Source organism: Zosterops lateralis (genome assembly GCF_965231275.1).
Source record: "Zosterops lateralis genome assembly, chromosome: 1".
Classification (NCBI taxonomy): domain Eukaryota; kingdom Metazoa; phylum Chordata; class Aves; order Passeriformes; family Zosteropidae; genus Zosterops; species Zosterops lateralis.
Window position 1 is genome coordinate 47,021,167 of NC_139762.1, and position 14,181 is coordinate 47,035,347.

General features: G+C 37.8%; 1 protein-coding gene across 1 annotated transcript in view; it reads left to right on the plus strand.

The window, feature by feature from the left end:
* Positions 1-355: 355 nt before the first annotated feature.
* Positions 356-14,181, plus strand: part of LARS2 (leucyl-tRNA synthetase 2, mitochondrial) — an 83,074-nt gene continuing 69,248 nt past the window's right edge. The window contains exons 1-3 of the mRNA XM_083871515.1: positions 356-432; positions 3,249-3,499; positions 5,332-5,460. Of these exons, the coding sequence (XP_083727641.1) occupies positions 3,266-3,499; positions 5,332-5,460 (363 nt within the window). The 5' untranslated portion in view covers positions 356-432; positions 3,249-3,265. The remainder of the gene's footprint in view (positions 433-3,248; positions 3,500-5,331; positions 5,461-14,181) is intronic.

Consider the following 14,181-nt stretch of genomic DNA (forward strand, 5'->3'; position numbering starts at 1 on the left):
TGCACGGTCACTGCACAGCAAAGTTGTTCTTCCTCATGGCCAGCTGGAACTCTCTGTGCATCGGTTTCTGCCTGCATCAGTTGTCTTATGTCCTACTGCTTGGCACCACCGAGAAGAGGCTGGAAATATCCTCTCGGCATTCCTGCTTTAGATATTCATAAACATTAATGAGGGCCCCTCTCTCGGTCTCTTCTCGCGGCCGAACATGCCCTGTGCAACTTACACAGAGTTCAGCCGCGGTTAATCAATTTTTTTATTCTTATTAATTTATTGTTTTTACTGTATAACCTTTCCCCGTTACACTGGGGAGAGGCGGAAGCTGTTCCCGCTCCCGCCCCGCCGGGCGGTGCCAGGGGCGGGGGCTCCGACACCGACAGGCCAAGATGGCGGCGCCCGCGGCGCGGCGGGGCAGCTGAGGGAGGGAGCGCGCAGGTAACGGCCCCCCCGCCCCGCCCCACGCCCCCCGCCCGCCGGGGCCGCCGCTGCTCCCGCCGCCCGCGGCTCCCCATCGCCCGCTCCTCTGCGCTCCTTCCCCGAGCCCAGCCGGCTTTCCCGGCGGCCCTGTGCCCCCAGAGTGCCCCCCTCCTCCAGCCTCCCTCCGTGACCGCTCGCTCTGTCCCGCCTGCTCTCCGTGCCGGCTTCTCCAGCGGCGGGACACGCCCCCGCGGCTGAGTGAAATGTGCTGGGCCTCATCAAGCAGTTTCCTTAATTCAGTCTGCCACGTGCTTACTGCGTCTTTCCAAATGCTTTCTGTGTCAGGGGAGGTTTAGATTGGATACTAGGAAAAGGTTCTTTCCCCAGAGGGTGGCTGGGCACTGAACAGGCTCCCCGGGGAAGTGATGGCGGCACCAAACCTGACAGAGCTCAGCAAGTGCTTGGACAATGCTCCTGGCACATGGTGTGACTCTTGGGGTGTCCTGTGCAGGGCCACGAGTTGGACTTAGCGATCATTTCGGGTGCCTTGTAGCTGAGGAGGACATTCTGTTATTTATTTCTCTATCAGACCAGCCTCTTCCTCCTTTTTTGGCACACCTGCCTGAGTAAGACAGTTTTAGGCTCATCACCTGCTCCTTGAGAGACCCACACAGCACTGGGCTGGAGTGCCCTTAACTGGGGCGGGCAGGGGCAGTTCAGTGCCACGCACACAAGCCTGGGAGGGAAAAACACCTTAGTGCCGTGTCTTTTGGGTTTGATTATCCTCTGTGCCGTGCATCCTGGCTTGGCCCAACACATGGCTGGCTGACCATTGCCTCTTGTGCATGACAGTGCCTGGGAGCAGGAAGGACACTGTAGTTCTCTTTCTCATCCTGAAATTCCTTGTGTTTGAATGAGTTTAGCACTAGTGCTGTGTGCCTGGGGCTGTGGCTGTTTTCTCACTCCCACCCACTGCTCTGACCCCTGCTTGAGTGACCTGTAGGGCCTGAGGTGACCCAAATGTGCCCTCTCAGGCATGGCATTGGCTGATAGGCTTCCCTTGAGCTGTGCACAGGTCTGTGTTCTTTCTGTCTCAGAACTACAGAATCAATTAGGTTGGAAACGACCTCTGAGGTCAAGTCCAGCCTATGGGTGAACACCACCACCCTGTCAACCAGACCACGGCACTAAGAGTTGTGTCCAGTCATTCTGTAAACACCTCCAGGGATGGGGACTCCACCACCTCCCTGGGCAGCCCATTCCAATATCTAACCACCCCTTCTGGAAAGAAATTCTTCCTAATGCCCAACATAAACTTCCCCATGTGCATCTTGAGACTGTGTCCATTCTCTTCAGTGAAGCATTAAATGCACACCTGGCTCCTGGGCTTTAAAATATTTGCTTTGTAAATCAACAGTGCTCAAATTGGCTTGCATAAGGAAACACTCTGTCCTGTTGTAAAATAAATCAATAGAAATAAGACACAAGTAATAAGGAATTAAGTAAAAGTAAGCAAAAAACTTCGAAGTACTGAAATGCTAATTTTGAGATGAGTGTGATGTTATGGAGAGGGGGAAGTTGGAGTCTCCTGAATGACTCATGTGCACCTGCACTGGGAATCCTGAGTACAGTCCTGGATTTGTTTTTAATACAAATGAGACAGATTATGGAGGGTAGCAACAAGAAATTCAAAGCACTGGTGTGACATAAGTGAAAAAATGTTTATAAGACCCTACTTGATAAGTAAGAGAGAAAAGGAGCAATTCTATAGATAGGTAATGAGACAGGCAGCGAGAGTTTATGCATATATGGTGAATGTTAAAGGAAGCATAACTCCCACTAACTTGCTGGGGATCTAATTTAGGTGCTATAGCAATTATTTCTACTGATAATGTTTCTATCTTATGGGAAATGCATAAGTAAAATCTTTTCTTATACAGAATTTCTCTACACTGAGATTTTATTGATGTAACTCTGCAAGGAAAATTTTGAACTGACTGAAATAGTTTGGTACAAGTGTATTGGGAAGGCAAACAAACCCCAAAAATCACCACCAAAATCAACCATAGAGAAACACTGATGTAAAAATGTCATTAAAAAGAAAAAAAAAAAAAAAAGTCAAGATGAGATGGAAATCTCAGAGTAGAGGTTCTTTTAAAACCATGTTTCCTACTGTAGGAAGTAAAATCAGCAAATATCTTGTTGAGACTGATCCCAAATATGGGAACTGTTTGATCTTTCTCCCATCTGAGTAGCTTTAGAAGACTCTCCCTAAAGCATTTGAGGAGTTAACTGGATTTTTAGTTGAAAAAGAAAGCCTTAGCGAAATAGTTGGTTTAGAATATCTGGCTGAAATCTACTAATTATAGTCATCCTCCCCCATCTCTTTTCAGTGATGACAAATCCAGAACTTTTACAGTATAATTTCATCCAACTTCCTCTTCTCTCTGTTTCATTCTGAATTTTTACTAACACCCTGTTAGCCGTCTTCTATTCAGGGGATGGAGCTTCTGGAACCTTCAATTGACTGATTATGCCTTTATGGGAGACTGAATGCAAGAATTTTATTTTATTAGATAAGACATCTAACACAATAGTTTTGTTCTTTTGTGCAAAGGCCACAGTTCTCCTGCCTAAAAAATACTATGTAATTCTTTATAATACTATATTAAAAATACTTACATAATTCAGACACGGAAATAAAATGCAGGTTCCATGGAAAGCAGCTGAGTAGCTAAAATAGTTTCATAGCTACCAATTTTCAGTATAATCATAATAATGATCGAGTTCTTGTTATATATTGAGGCATGAAATACATGTTTTTGTCTTTTCAGATACCATAACCTTAAGAATGCAGTCAATTTATCGAAGAGTTGGCCCTTGTTCCTCATGTTTGAAGAGACAACTAAATGGCTTCCTGGGATTAATTAAATGGCAGAGAAGACTGGTTCCTGCTTGTGTGAGAACTATTTACAGTGAGACGGGGAAATGGGAAAAAAACTATGGGTTGGAGACACGAAAACGAGTTGAAAATTGGTGGTTCCCAAGAATAAAGGATGAGTTCTGCAGAATTTCAGAAACCGATGTAAGCATTATGAGAAATTTGGAGATTACATGTTTATATTTTTGTTTTCTTAGAATGAAATTAATTGAAACTTACTTAGTACAGATGGCTTATAATGATTAGATGTGCATTACATTTCAGGGGAAAATACTTTCATGTAGATTATTAAAAACCATTCATGAAATAAGTAAACAAAAATAATAAAAAAATCCTGAGGAAAAATACAGTGATATGCAAAGGATAAACTTGTAAATTTAGGAAGTGTTTAAGTAACCAATTCTTTCTTTACATATTACACAATATTTGGTAATTAATTATTTAAAGTATTAAAAGAAACATCTATTTGTAACTTTTGTAAACAGTTTTCTCGAGGTTCTGTCCCCAGTGTTATGACAGATCTATTACACTACACCCTGTGACTCACTAAAATCTGTGTTAAGGGAAAATAATTTTTCAATATTTTCTGGTTTACAGTCTCATAGGAATAGTAAGTGACTTGAAGAAAAGAAAGTTTTCCTATGCAATAAAAGATCTTGAAAACAACAGTATCTCAGTCTCTGACTCTTTTTGCCTTCACAATTATTCTGTCACAATGGATAAAAAACACTTGTGGCCCTTTATGTTTTTTGTTCATCTCCCTTAAAATGTTCCTTTTCTCTGACAAAAAAATAACACTATCAAAATGTTGAAGAGAGAAAAGAGCTTGCTTTTTCTGGGGAAGAAAACTGAGATGAAATGGTGTGCATGCATACCTGTATCAGGGAAAGCATTAATTTAGATTTGTGTCTTTTGTAAAAATATATACATAAGAATCATATATAGCATACATATGCTAAGTTCTAAATTGTATTTTAATTATATTTTTGTTTTATCCTTACAGTTGAAGTAGATTTAATAACATCTAATATTGAGGCAAATAGTGTGTAGTGCAATGAAGTACTAAGATTATTTCTGATTTTGCTGTCATTAAACAAAAATGATACAGAAATATTATTTGACAGATACTAAGAGAGTTTTATTCAGTAAAAGGTGAAAGCTGCCTGTAATTTTTTTATTATTAACATAAGAAAAATAATATAAGAACTTAGCAAGTATCAGTGATACTTGATATTGTCAAATATCAGTAATGAATTCAGTGGTTGTCAAGATGTATTAGAAATAATTGATGTGAGAGAGGATTTGTGATTTCTTCGTCACTTTTGTCATTTTAATTAAACCTAAGTAAATGAAATTTTTAGTTTCTTTTCATTATGCAAAATATTGCTTGTAAGATGTGTTTGGATCTGAGCATACACAGTGAAACTGAACAGTTTCCTTTTAGCAGATGTTCATGCAATTGAAAATGATGTAGTCACTCTGGGAGTTACTGCAGTTCAGCTGACAAAAAGCAACTGGCCAGGAGTGAGCTCTGTGTTTGTTGTAGATACAAAGTAAGACATGAATTATTTAAACTGTTATGAGAGTAATTTAATCTGCTATGTTTTCATGTTTTTGTTGGGGCAGACTAAGAACACATAGATAATCAGTTGCAGATGCTGCAGTGGTAATAGTACTTTGTTAAGCTTCAGTTCTGTCAATTTAGCTTTTTTTGAGTAAAAATGACTTAATTTTCATAATATTCATAGAAGTGTCACTATAAATTGATGAGATGGCAGCAAAGTCTGGTAAAACATCTCCATTTACAGCCCCAAAGAATTTGATCCAGTGAACTTTGTCAGTGCTCACTTGGCTCACTTCCAGCAGAAACATGTTTCTCTTCATGGTGTCATGTAGTAGTTTATAATGTGCACGTGTATTTATTCAACTGAAATGCTAACTCATGTAGTTACTAGTTTCTAAAAATTTCTTTCTAGAAATCGAGACCAAAATTTTACGTGCTTTCTATGTTCCCATATCCTTCTGGGAAGCTTCACATGGGCCATGTTCGTGTCTACACCATCAGTGATGCGGTAGCTCGGTTCCAGAAAATGAGAGGGATGCAGGTAAGAATAGATCAGTGGTAGGACTGGGTGTGTTTTTTTTAATATTTTAATATCATACTTGATCAAGAAATTCGTATTTTCCAAAATCCATGAGAATGGAATATGTGCTACAGATGTGTAGATAATGACCCATGAAGCTTCGAATATTGAAATTTGAGACTTTCATTAAAGCCAGTGGTGTTCAGAGCTCACTGTTGGTAAGAGATGGTTAGAAGCTACCTCAGATGATAACAGCTGATGCTGTATGAGGTGCCTGAATCTACTGATGTGTGGCACAGTGTCACTGAGACCTGTGGGCCACACAGTTTCTGTGAGAGGAGACTTGACAACCCTCCTGCCATCTGGGTGGGACCAGAGGGAAGGAAAAGACATACCTGGCAAGAGAGAATAGACACCACTCAAATCATCTGCTTTTGCCTCTTCTACTCCTGAGAACCAGTTCATGTCATTTGTCAGACATGGAGGGACAGCCTCTGTGCCAGCTGGGAGAGAAACCTCCTTTTTTTTGTGACTGCTGCAAGTCAGATGAACAGGATCATGCCATGTGTGTAGCCAAAAGTTTCTGTTCTGTAGCATCTGACCCCTTGGCTTGCCCATTTCAGCCTTGCTCATATATCTGAAATATCTTCTGAAGGTGCAAGCTTACAAGGTAGGCTAAGCCTATCTCTCTTGGTACATCTGCAAGGAGAAATCCTACTTTCCCTTCCACATTTCTCTGCTTCTCAGTCTTCCGCATGCCTGCCATAATTTCTCCCTTGCTCCCTTCTGTCTCTCCATTAGGTTGAAGGGGTAGCTGAGAGCCTTGTCCCTGCAATCTGCAGTGGGATCCTGGCTGGCATTCTGCAGTAAACGCTGGCAAGGTAAAATTTGAAGGATGTAAGGAAGGTGTGGGAGAACTGTGGCCTGAGTGACAGCCATATTACAGAGGAAAGACATTTGGTAGAGGGAAAATGTGAAGAATCTGGGAAAACAGTAGGAAGGGGGAATATGGAAAGAGAATGGAACAAATAGAGAAAAATAGCATAGGCAAGGATCTAGGATGACAGGAAGGAGTCTCTCTAATGTGCAAGACCAAAGGAGCAGCTCAAGAATATAGGTATCAACCTCAAAAGACTACCAAGAAGATGAAATGGAGAAAGAATTGTTAGTTGCTGGTTGTGGTACTAAGTGCAATTTCCTTGCTACAAGTGCTGGAAGTGTAGCATTTCCTGGGTTTATCACCATCCGTGAGACTCTGAAGGTATCGTCACTGCATTATTCAGTGTGCTGCCTTTCCAAATACTATGTGTTTTATGCCAGTGATGAACATGCCATGTACTGAATACTTGCTGCTGCTTTAAAGATATGCATTATTAGGCTTTCAAAATTACAGGAAAAAGAAATAACTGCCTTAGACTTCAAAGGAGAAAAAAAACCCAATGTCTGTCATAACGCTTACCTTTCCTGACTCCTCTGAGTGACCAGAACTTGGATCTCCCTAAAAAAATTGAGCTAACAAGGCATTTGAAGGGATGCTTGATTCTTGCTTGATGTTAAGACCATTGATGAAATGTCATTTCAGGATGTAGCCATCTCTTATCAATAGCAGAGAAGGTAACCAGTAGATTGCTGTTCAGAAAGATGAAAACTTACTTCTTCTTGTACTTGCAAAAGTAAAGTGAAAGTAATTATCTACATCCAGTAGCATGCTCTAGTTGTAAATTTTTGAATACAAGGTAAGTAAGCACCTTTAATAGAAACAGTTGGAGAAAAGTAAAGCGATAATATAATTCCAATGAAATGCAAAAGCCACCATGCAAACAAGTTTTTATTTCCGCATTTGCCTATTTCTTTTCCAGAAAAATTTTTCCAGACTTCTCAAGTTTTTACATCTTGTATTTCAGCATATTTTTATATTTCATGTAAAAAATACTTTGAAGAAGTGCCTGTAGAACATGCTGGATTTCTAAAAATACTTGTATCTTCTGTTATGTTAACCAGTTTGAACATCTATTTTTGACTAAAGGTGGGCAGCCAAAGAACTTAACTTCCATTTACGATTAAGAGACATTAAAAATCTCTCAGATGGTTTTCTGAGAATGTCAGATTAAGAGATAGTGTTATTGGTGTGTATTAACTTGCTGGAACTTATATTTACCTTAAAAAACTTTTCCTTTATTACACATGATAATTCCGCCATCACTTAGAATTAGAGTCTGTATAATTGATTTTTTCTTTGCAATTAATTTATCAACCTCTAAAAGTACTCTCTGCCATTTTTCATGGTTGTACAATCTGTCAAAAGTTATTATGATGTTTAAGATATTGTGATGATTGTAGACTAAGGCATAACTTATGCCTTATATAATAAAACTGATATATTCCTTTGAAAAATAAATTTTACCCTCTATTCAAGGAATTACTGGAATTCTTCAGTATATAAAAAGTATGCTTTAGAAACAAAACGTTAGTATCCAAAATTTTGAAGTTATTCCATTGATTTTCTATTTCTTTCTCAAAATTCATCTTTAATATTGCATGTTTGAAAGCCTGGGGACTGCTAATTTTTCTCCAATGAAAAATCTGAGTAGAAGTGAATCCATTTCAAGCATTCAGTGCAAAGTTAGGGTAAGATTTTTGAGCGGCAATGTTGTTTAAACTTTGCATCCATCATTTTCAAATTAAAAGAAATGTGTAAGGCAATGAGGAATGATGGGCTGTTTCCATGAAAATTACAGACAAAAGCATTCAGATTTACAGTCCCCAGGGAAAGCTTCAGACTACGATGTATATTTGTTATTGAATAAACAGTGAAGGGAAACGTCTGTGGTGTGTATGTAGTTGACAAGAATATATGATTGTGTAAGAGAACAATTTATGTTAAATAAGGTGGAGGTATTTTTCAGAAAGAATGCCTTAATGAGAAAACAATAAATTAGTTACATATTGATTTAATCTGAACAGGCAAGAATTGGCCCATATTTTGTAGTATTTTAGTGAGGATAGGCTAGAATACATTTACAAAGGGATTAGAGGTCCTTTAGACCTTCTTTGGAATGCAGTTGTATAATTTTTTTCATGTTGAAGGTATTTTAAAATTTTAACTGGGAAAGTTTTTTAATCATTTGGATTCTGTTGTGGTTTTGGATTTTCTAAAATGTAACATTAGTATTCAACTTTTTTTCAACTCCCTAAGGTCTGATTTTGTTTCAATTAAAATATTCTAGAGAGGTAATGCACACTGAACTCTACAGGTATTTTCCAGAAACCTGTACTGCACCAGCACTTTGAGTATGAAAATAAATATCTATTGCTCTTTTCCCCACCTTGTTTCTGAAAGAAATACTGCTTCAATATAAAACTGTAGATGAAAGCCTTGTGAAGCCTTGTCTTGTTCCAGCACTCTCTCCTCAAGGACTTGTAGGCAGAGCATGGCAAACAAGCTGTCATGCACTTGGATTGGGTTGCTGGATAAATTATTTGTAGAGTGCATCTGTTTTAAGATAACTTGTTTATGTTTTGATTACTGAAGATGAAGTCTGCATGGGAAATGTAAGCCATATAGATTATTTAGCATAACTGCTCTGAGCTGGTCTTTCCAGAATGTGGTAAGGGTGACTTGTTTCTTGAAGTGCAATTAAAGCAGTTTTTATATATGGAGAGTTCTACATCTTATTACAATCATATTTATTATAAAATGCAATGAAAAAGTAATTTATATATTTTAAATTACAAATTTGTAGCTATTAATAAATCAATACAGAACTATGATCTGTAGTTTCTGGTTGTGTTTACTCTGTGAATTTACATGCATGTTGTGAATTCAAATGTTTTATAAGAGGGAGTTTTATAAGAAGTGATTTCCTATTCATTATTTGAGAGTGCTGTGTAGAAATGATAGAGATATTCATGGTGATTTCCACTATGGCAGATTTCCAGTGTGCTCTGGGAAAAAGTATTTACCATTACTTTATCATGCTATCATTAACATGTCTTTGATAAACTCCAGAGTGGATAATTTATGCCTCTCAAAGGACTGAGAATAATTCCCTTAGTGATCAGTAAACAGAGAGTGATTCAGTTCAATAGTTCTTGTGATATCTTCTTAATGAAACTGGTACCAAAGCAAGCAAGTCACATGTGGGAGTTGTACAGAACTGAGAATAGTCCTTCCTGCATGCTAGAATCACATTATACTAATTACTTCTTAATTTATACTTAAACTGGGATGGATGAGATTAGAATATAGTCGGTGATATTTCTGCAATACCCCTAAATTACTTAAAGAGCATTTTCTTTTTTATCCATAACATGTCTTCTTTTAAATTGGATGTATTTTCATTAATTGTTTCCCTTTCAGCAGTGAATCTTAATACTCTTGAAATTGCAAAAGTGAATGGTATTGAAGCCAGACAGGCAAGTTTAATTAAAACTCTATAATTAATCATCAGTAGGATGAATTATTTCAATACAGATCCGTTTTCTGATCATCACTAGCTGCTCTTCTCCGCCTTTTTTTGCGCGAGGCTGTTGTGTCCTTTTGTCAGGTTATTTCATGTGGTATAAATCAAGTAGCAAATATTACAGGTATTGTGTGTGAATTGAATCTTACTTAATTTCAGTTTTCCCATAGCCTGTACTGAAGGTGTTAATGAGCTCACTCTGTTCCATTTTGAAAGAAAAAGAGAAAATTAGATACAATTTTAAATGTAATTATGTTAGACAAGAATGTGTGAGATTAAGGAGGCAAAAGATAACTTTGTTCTCAAATGTGTGTGGTACTCTGTGGATGTTGAATAGTTCCTTATATTTTATGTTTTATGAGAATAAAAATAAATGGGCATTTTATGTTTTGATAGAAATCTGTATGGGTTGGTTATTTTGAAAATGCCTTCTCTAATACACGGTGCTATGTTGCAGAGAAGCATTGAAATAATCCTTTTTAGAATGTACACACTGGTCAAAATTTACTTAGTTTAATCTATTTCCAGACACGCCTTATCTGCTTGGGAGAGTTGTTTGTAATTTTAACCTGTTGTGTAATGGTGTCTGTTACCTGTAATGGTTAAAAGAGAATCTAGGCTTCACTCAGGTGGAGATCTTGTATTTAAAGTGCGCTGTAATACATCAGTTTACATCAGATTTTCAACAAGTTAGGCAGCCAATGGAAGGAGCAGCCATCCTTTCCTTTGCCCTCTCCAACTGCAACTCCTCACTGTCTCATGTGTCTGTGATTGCACAATTGAGAGATCCACAATGGAACTAGGGGTGTTTTCTGGCAGCTGAATTTGTTATCACGGATCACCTGTTTTGTCAGCCTTTTTTGGTTAGTTCATGTCCAGTGTGTCATGGGGCTATAAGTAGGGATAGGAATGTAGACTTCGCTGTATCAATTCAAACCACTATTTTGTCAGCAAGCCTCTTAGTTTTGATTTCTGGTCATCTTCTTTTATTACATATTCTCTGCATTAAATATATTTATTTGCAGGTCTTTCTGACACTGATTCTGCTGTCTTTCTTAAAATTTAGAGTGCGTTGATCTGAGTGTAAGAACAGTATGTCAGCTCCCTGCTGATAGTTCTGAGACATACTGAGCACATCAGGAGAGCAAACATGTTCTTTATGTCCTTACAAAGACTGAGGAGAATTCACTGAATCACCAGTCCTGGTTATGTTGATGGAGGCTTAGAACTGAGTGTTATGAGATCATTGTCAGCTCTGTGTTATATAGTACACTGATCTCACCTACTGATGTCAGTGTGATGAGCTGATTGTTACAGCAGTGAAGAGATGAAAATGCTCTGAGAGGGAGAGCTGAGATCTCAGCATTGAATCAATGGAGTTTCTGTGTCTTTCTCCCTTTGGTCCCACAGTAACATGAAGAGCTCTAGCCATTGCTAACAACAGATGTTTGACCATGCTGTGAAATGATTCTTAAAAATGCTTCAAGCCAGAGTCTTTGGGATCTAAAATGTTTCAAGATGCAACTATTTCAGTTTTTTATAATCTGTTCCCAAAAAGACTCAGTGTGGTGGTTCCTGAGCGCTTTGTTCCCCAGGCACTATTTAACCACTTCCTTGTAATGTTTTATGCTCCCATGCAAACCTTTGTAAGTGGTAGAAAATGCCAGTCTTTCATGGTTGATCCTGAACTTCTGGGGATCTGGAGTTACACCATGTATGTTCAAGACTAATCTGGGTGTTTTCAGCACGAGGAGTTCACCTGTCCACTTCATTGAGAGGATAAACACAGAGCTGCCTTTGGTGATAGCACTGCCTTCTGCCATTGTAAAATGGCTGAAACTACAGATTGCCTTCTTTTACCTGGTGTAGGCACCCTTAGGCCTTTACAGCATCCTGTTTAACAAGATACAGCCATTATTTGTTTTTCTTTCTCCTTGAAGCTTAGAGAAAATATTGTCTACCTAGAGAAGTGATACTTGGAAGAACGGTCATGCAGTGAGCAGAATGGATCCTTCACTTGCATAAGGTTTAGGGATTGCTGTTGAAAGCAATCAAGTCAGTATTCAAGAAAGTGGGTGACTTATTTTTTTTTTGCTCATCTGTGCTGCTGGAGAGAGCAGCCATGTTTTCTGCTAATTAGAGCCAGTGACCAACCCATCAAAGAGCTACAAGGAATAACCCTTTGGTCTTCAAAACTGCTTTCTATTTTATTTTTTCTTCCTATTTTAAATTTGTTTTGAACTGTCGAACTGTTCTTTTTTCCTTTGTGCCAACTTTTGACATGTTAGCTGCCTATTTACTTCTCTTCCATCTCTCTTCAGGTTTTTATATTGAATAAGTAGAGTTAAGATGTAATGTCAAATGGAGCCTGTGGCATTTTTCCTGCAGATTACAGCCAGAAGGAGCTGACCTGTTCTTAGACAAAAACATTTTACGAATCTTTCTAATCCATTCATGTTAGAGAAGTAAAAGAGACAATAAACTTGAAATCATTTTCTAAACCACTGTGCATGTTACATTCATCTCTATAGCAACTACATAAATAGATCTATCCTGGAGGCTAATTTGAGGATATTTTTAATGTCTCTTTAAATTCAGTTTTCTGATTGAAATTTGAATTAGCATATTTCTTCAGACCTTTAACTTGAGGAATGTTACTGGTTGTTAAATTGAACTTTTGAATGTGAGGACTGAATTTAATATTTTTGAAAAATGCTAAAATTTGGAAGATCTGTGTGCACAGGTTTCTCCTTCCAGTGCTGATGGTACAATGATAAAATGTCTGCACATGAATTGTCTGGAGCATCTGTCAGCCTTTTTGGGGAGTCTGTAGCTGGTAGTGAAGTTGTTTTTCCGACATCCTTTAGCTCAGGAGTTTGAGAAATGAGATTGTGCCTTGAGTTTGACTGCCTGTCTGTATCCAGGAGGTGATCAGAAGCCAAATTTTATAAAAATTAACCAAGAGGGATTTTTTCTAATCACAATTAATGTGCATCAACTTGTAAGAAGAGAAGGCATTTGTAGGAATGTAAAGGCAGGGCATTAGTCCACAGCATTTAAATAGAGAAAATATGTATTATACATTGGGAAAAAAAAATCTGGTTTTTTAATCACATCTGTCCAGAGATAGGTTGTCAGCAATACTCGTGGTCAAAAAGAACTGAGCTGTATAAATTAATATTTAAGCGTGTCCACAAAAAATTCCATTGATATTTATAGCTTATGTAAAGTATAACTGGGTTTTTTTTTCTTTTATCCCAATAGTTTTGACTGGTGGGTGGATGATCAGGGAGGGGAAGGGCTGGGCAGAGGTGTGCTTCAGTGGGGTGTTGGGAAGTGGTTTAGGCTCCAACTGACATTTTCCATGCAAACTCCCCTCTCTATATATGAGGAAATAGGCAGTTAAGACTCATAATTTCTGATACTATGGTGTGAGGAACAATAGTTTGTGATAGTTAGGGAAAGTTTGTAACATGGAATAGCATTGCAATTTCTGTTAGATTTAGACATCAAAAATGTGCTGTGCATGGGCCCTTACTGGGCTGGCTTGGATCATGGATGATCACAGGTTAATACCTTTGGTTTTGTTGCTGCATCAGTAGAGTAATGATAGACAGCAGGTTTAGTTTTAGATCAGTGCTGAAAATGAGAATTCTGGAGTCACATCTATTAAATCCTGTTGCTTTTATACTGTGTTGGTGCCCAGGGCATCTTTATAAACACTATAAAATATGTTTATGAAATTTATTTATCTAATATTTATCTATAAAATATCGCATTAAGTCAGAAGATTGGAAAGTAGTGGAAAAGAATAGAAATAATTCAAAGCAGTGACAAAAGTAGCTTTTATGCTTCCAAAATGAGCAGATTTTTCACATGGAGATATGAGATTAGTATGGCTGGGATTGCTTTTTTATGGCTTGATTGCTTACATGCCACTAAGAAACAAGTTTTTTATGTAAATACACATTTTAAAGGGTAAAAATTTTGATTTCTTACAACTTGTAAAATGTTAATTATGTTTTGCTATTGTTAAACTTGTGTAATTTTAATCATGATTATTGAATTTATAGCACATTTGTAGGTTAAGAAATAGAATTGGCTTTATCAGATATCCAATATATATGTGTTTAATGACAGCACCTTAAGTACTGAGCTTTCTTTCCTTAGTTATTAAACATACTTTTGAATACTTACCATATTCCTAGATTATTTTTCTAAATAATGTGCATGTTAACAGGAAAAATGCATTTCTGTTTCAAAAGAAATTGTTTATTAT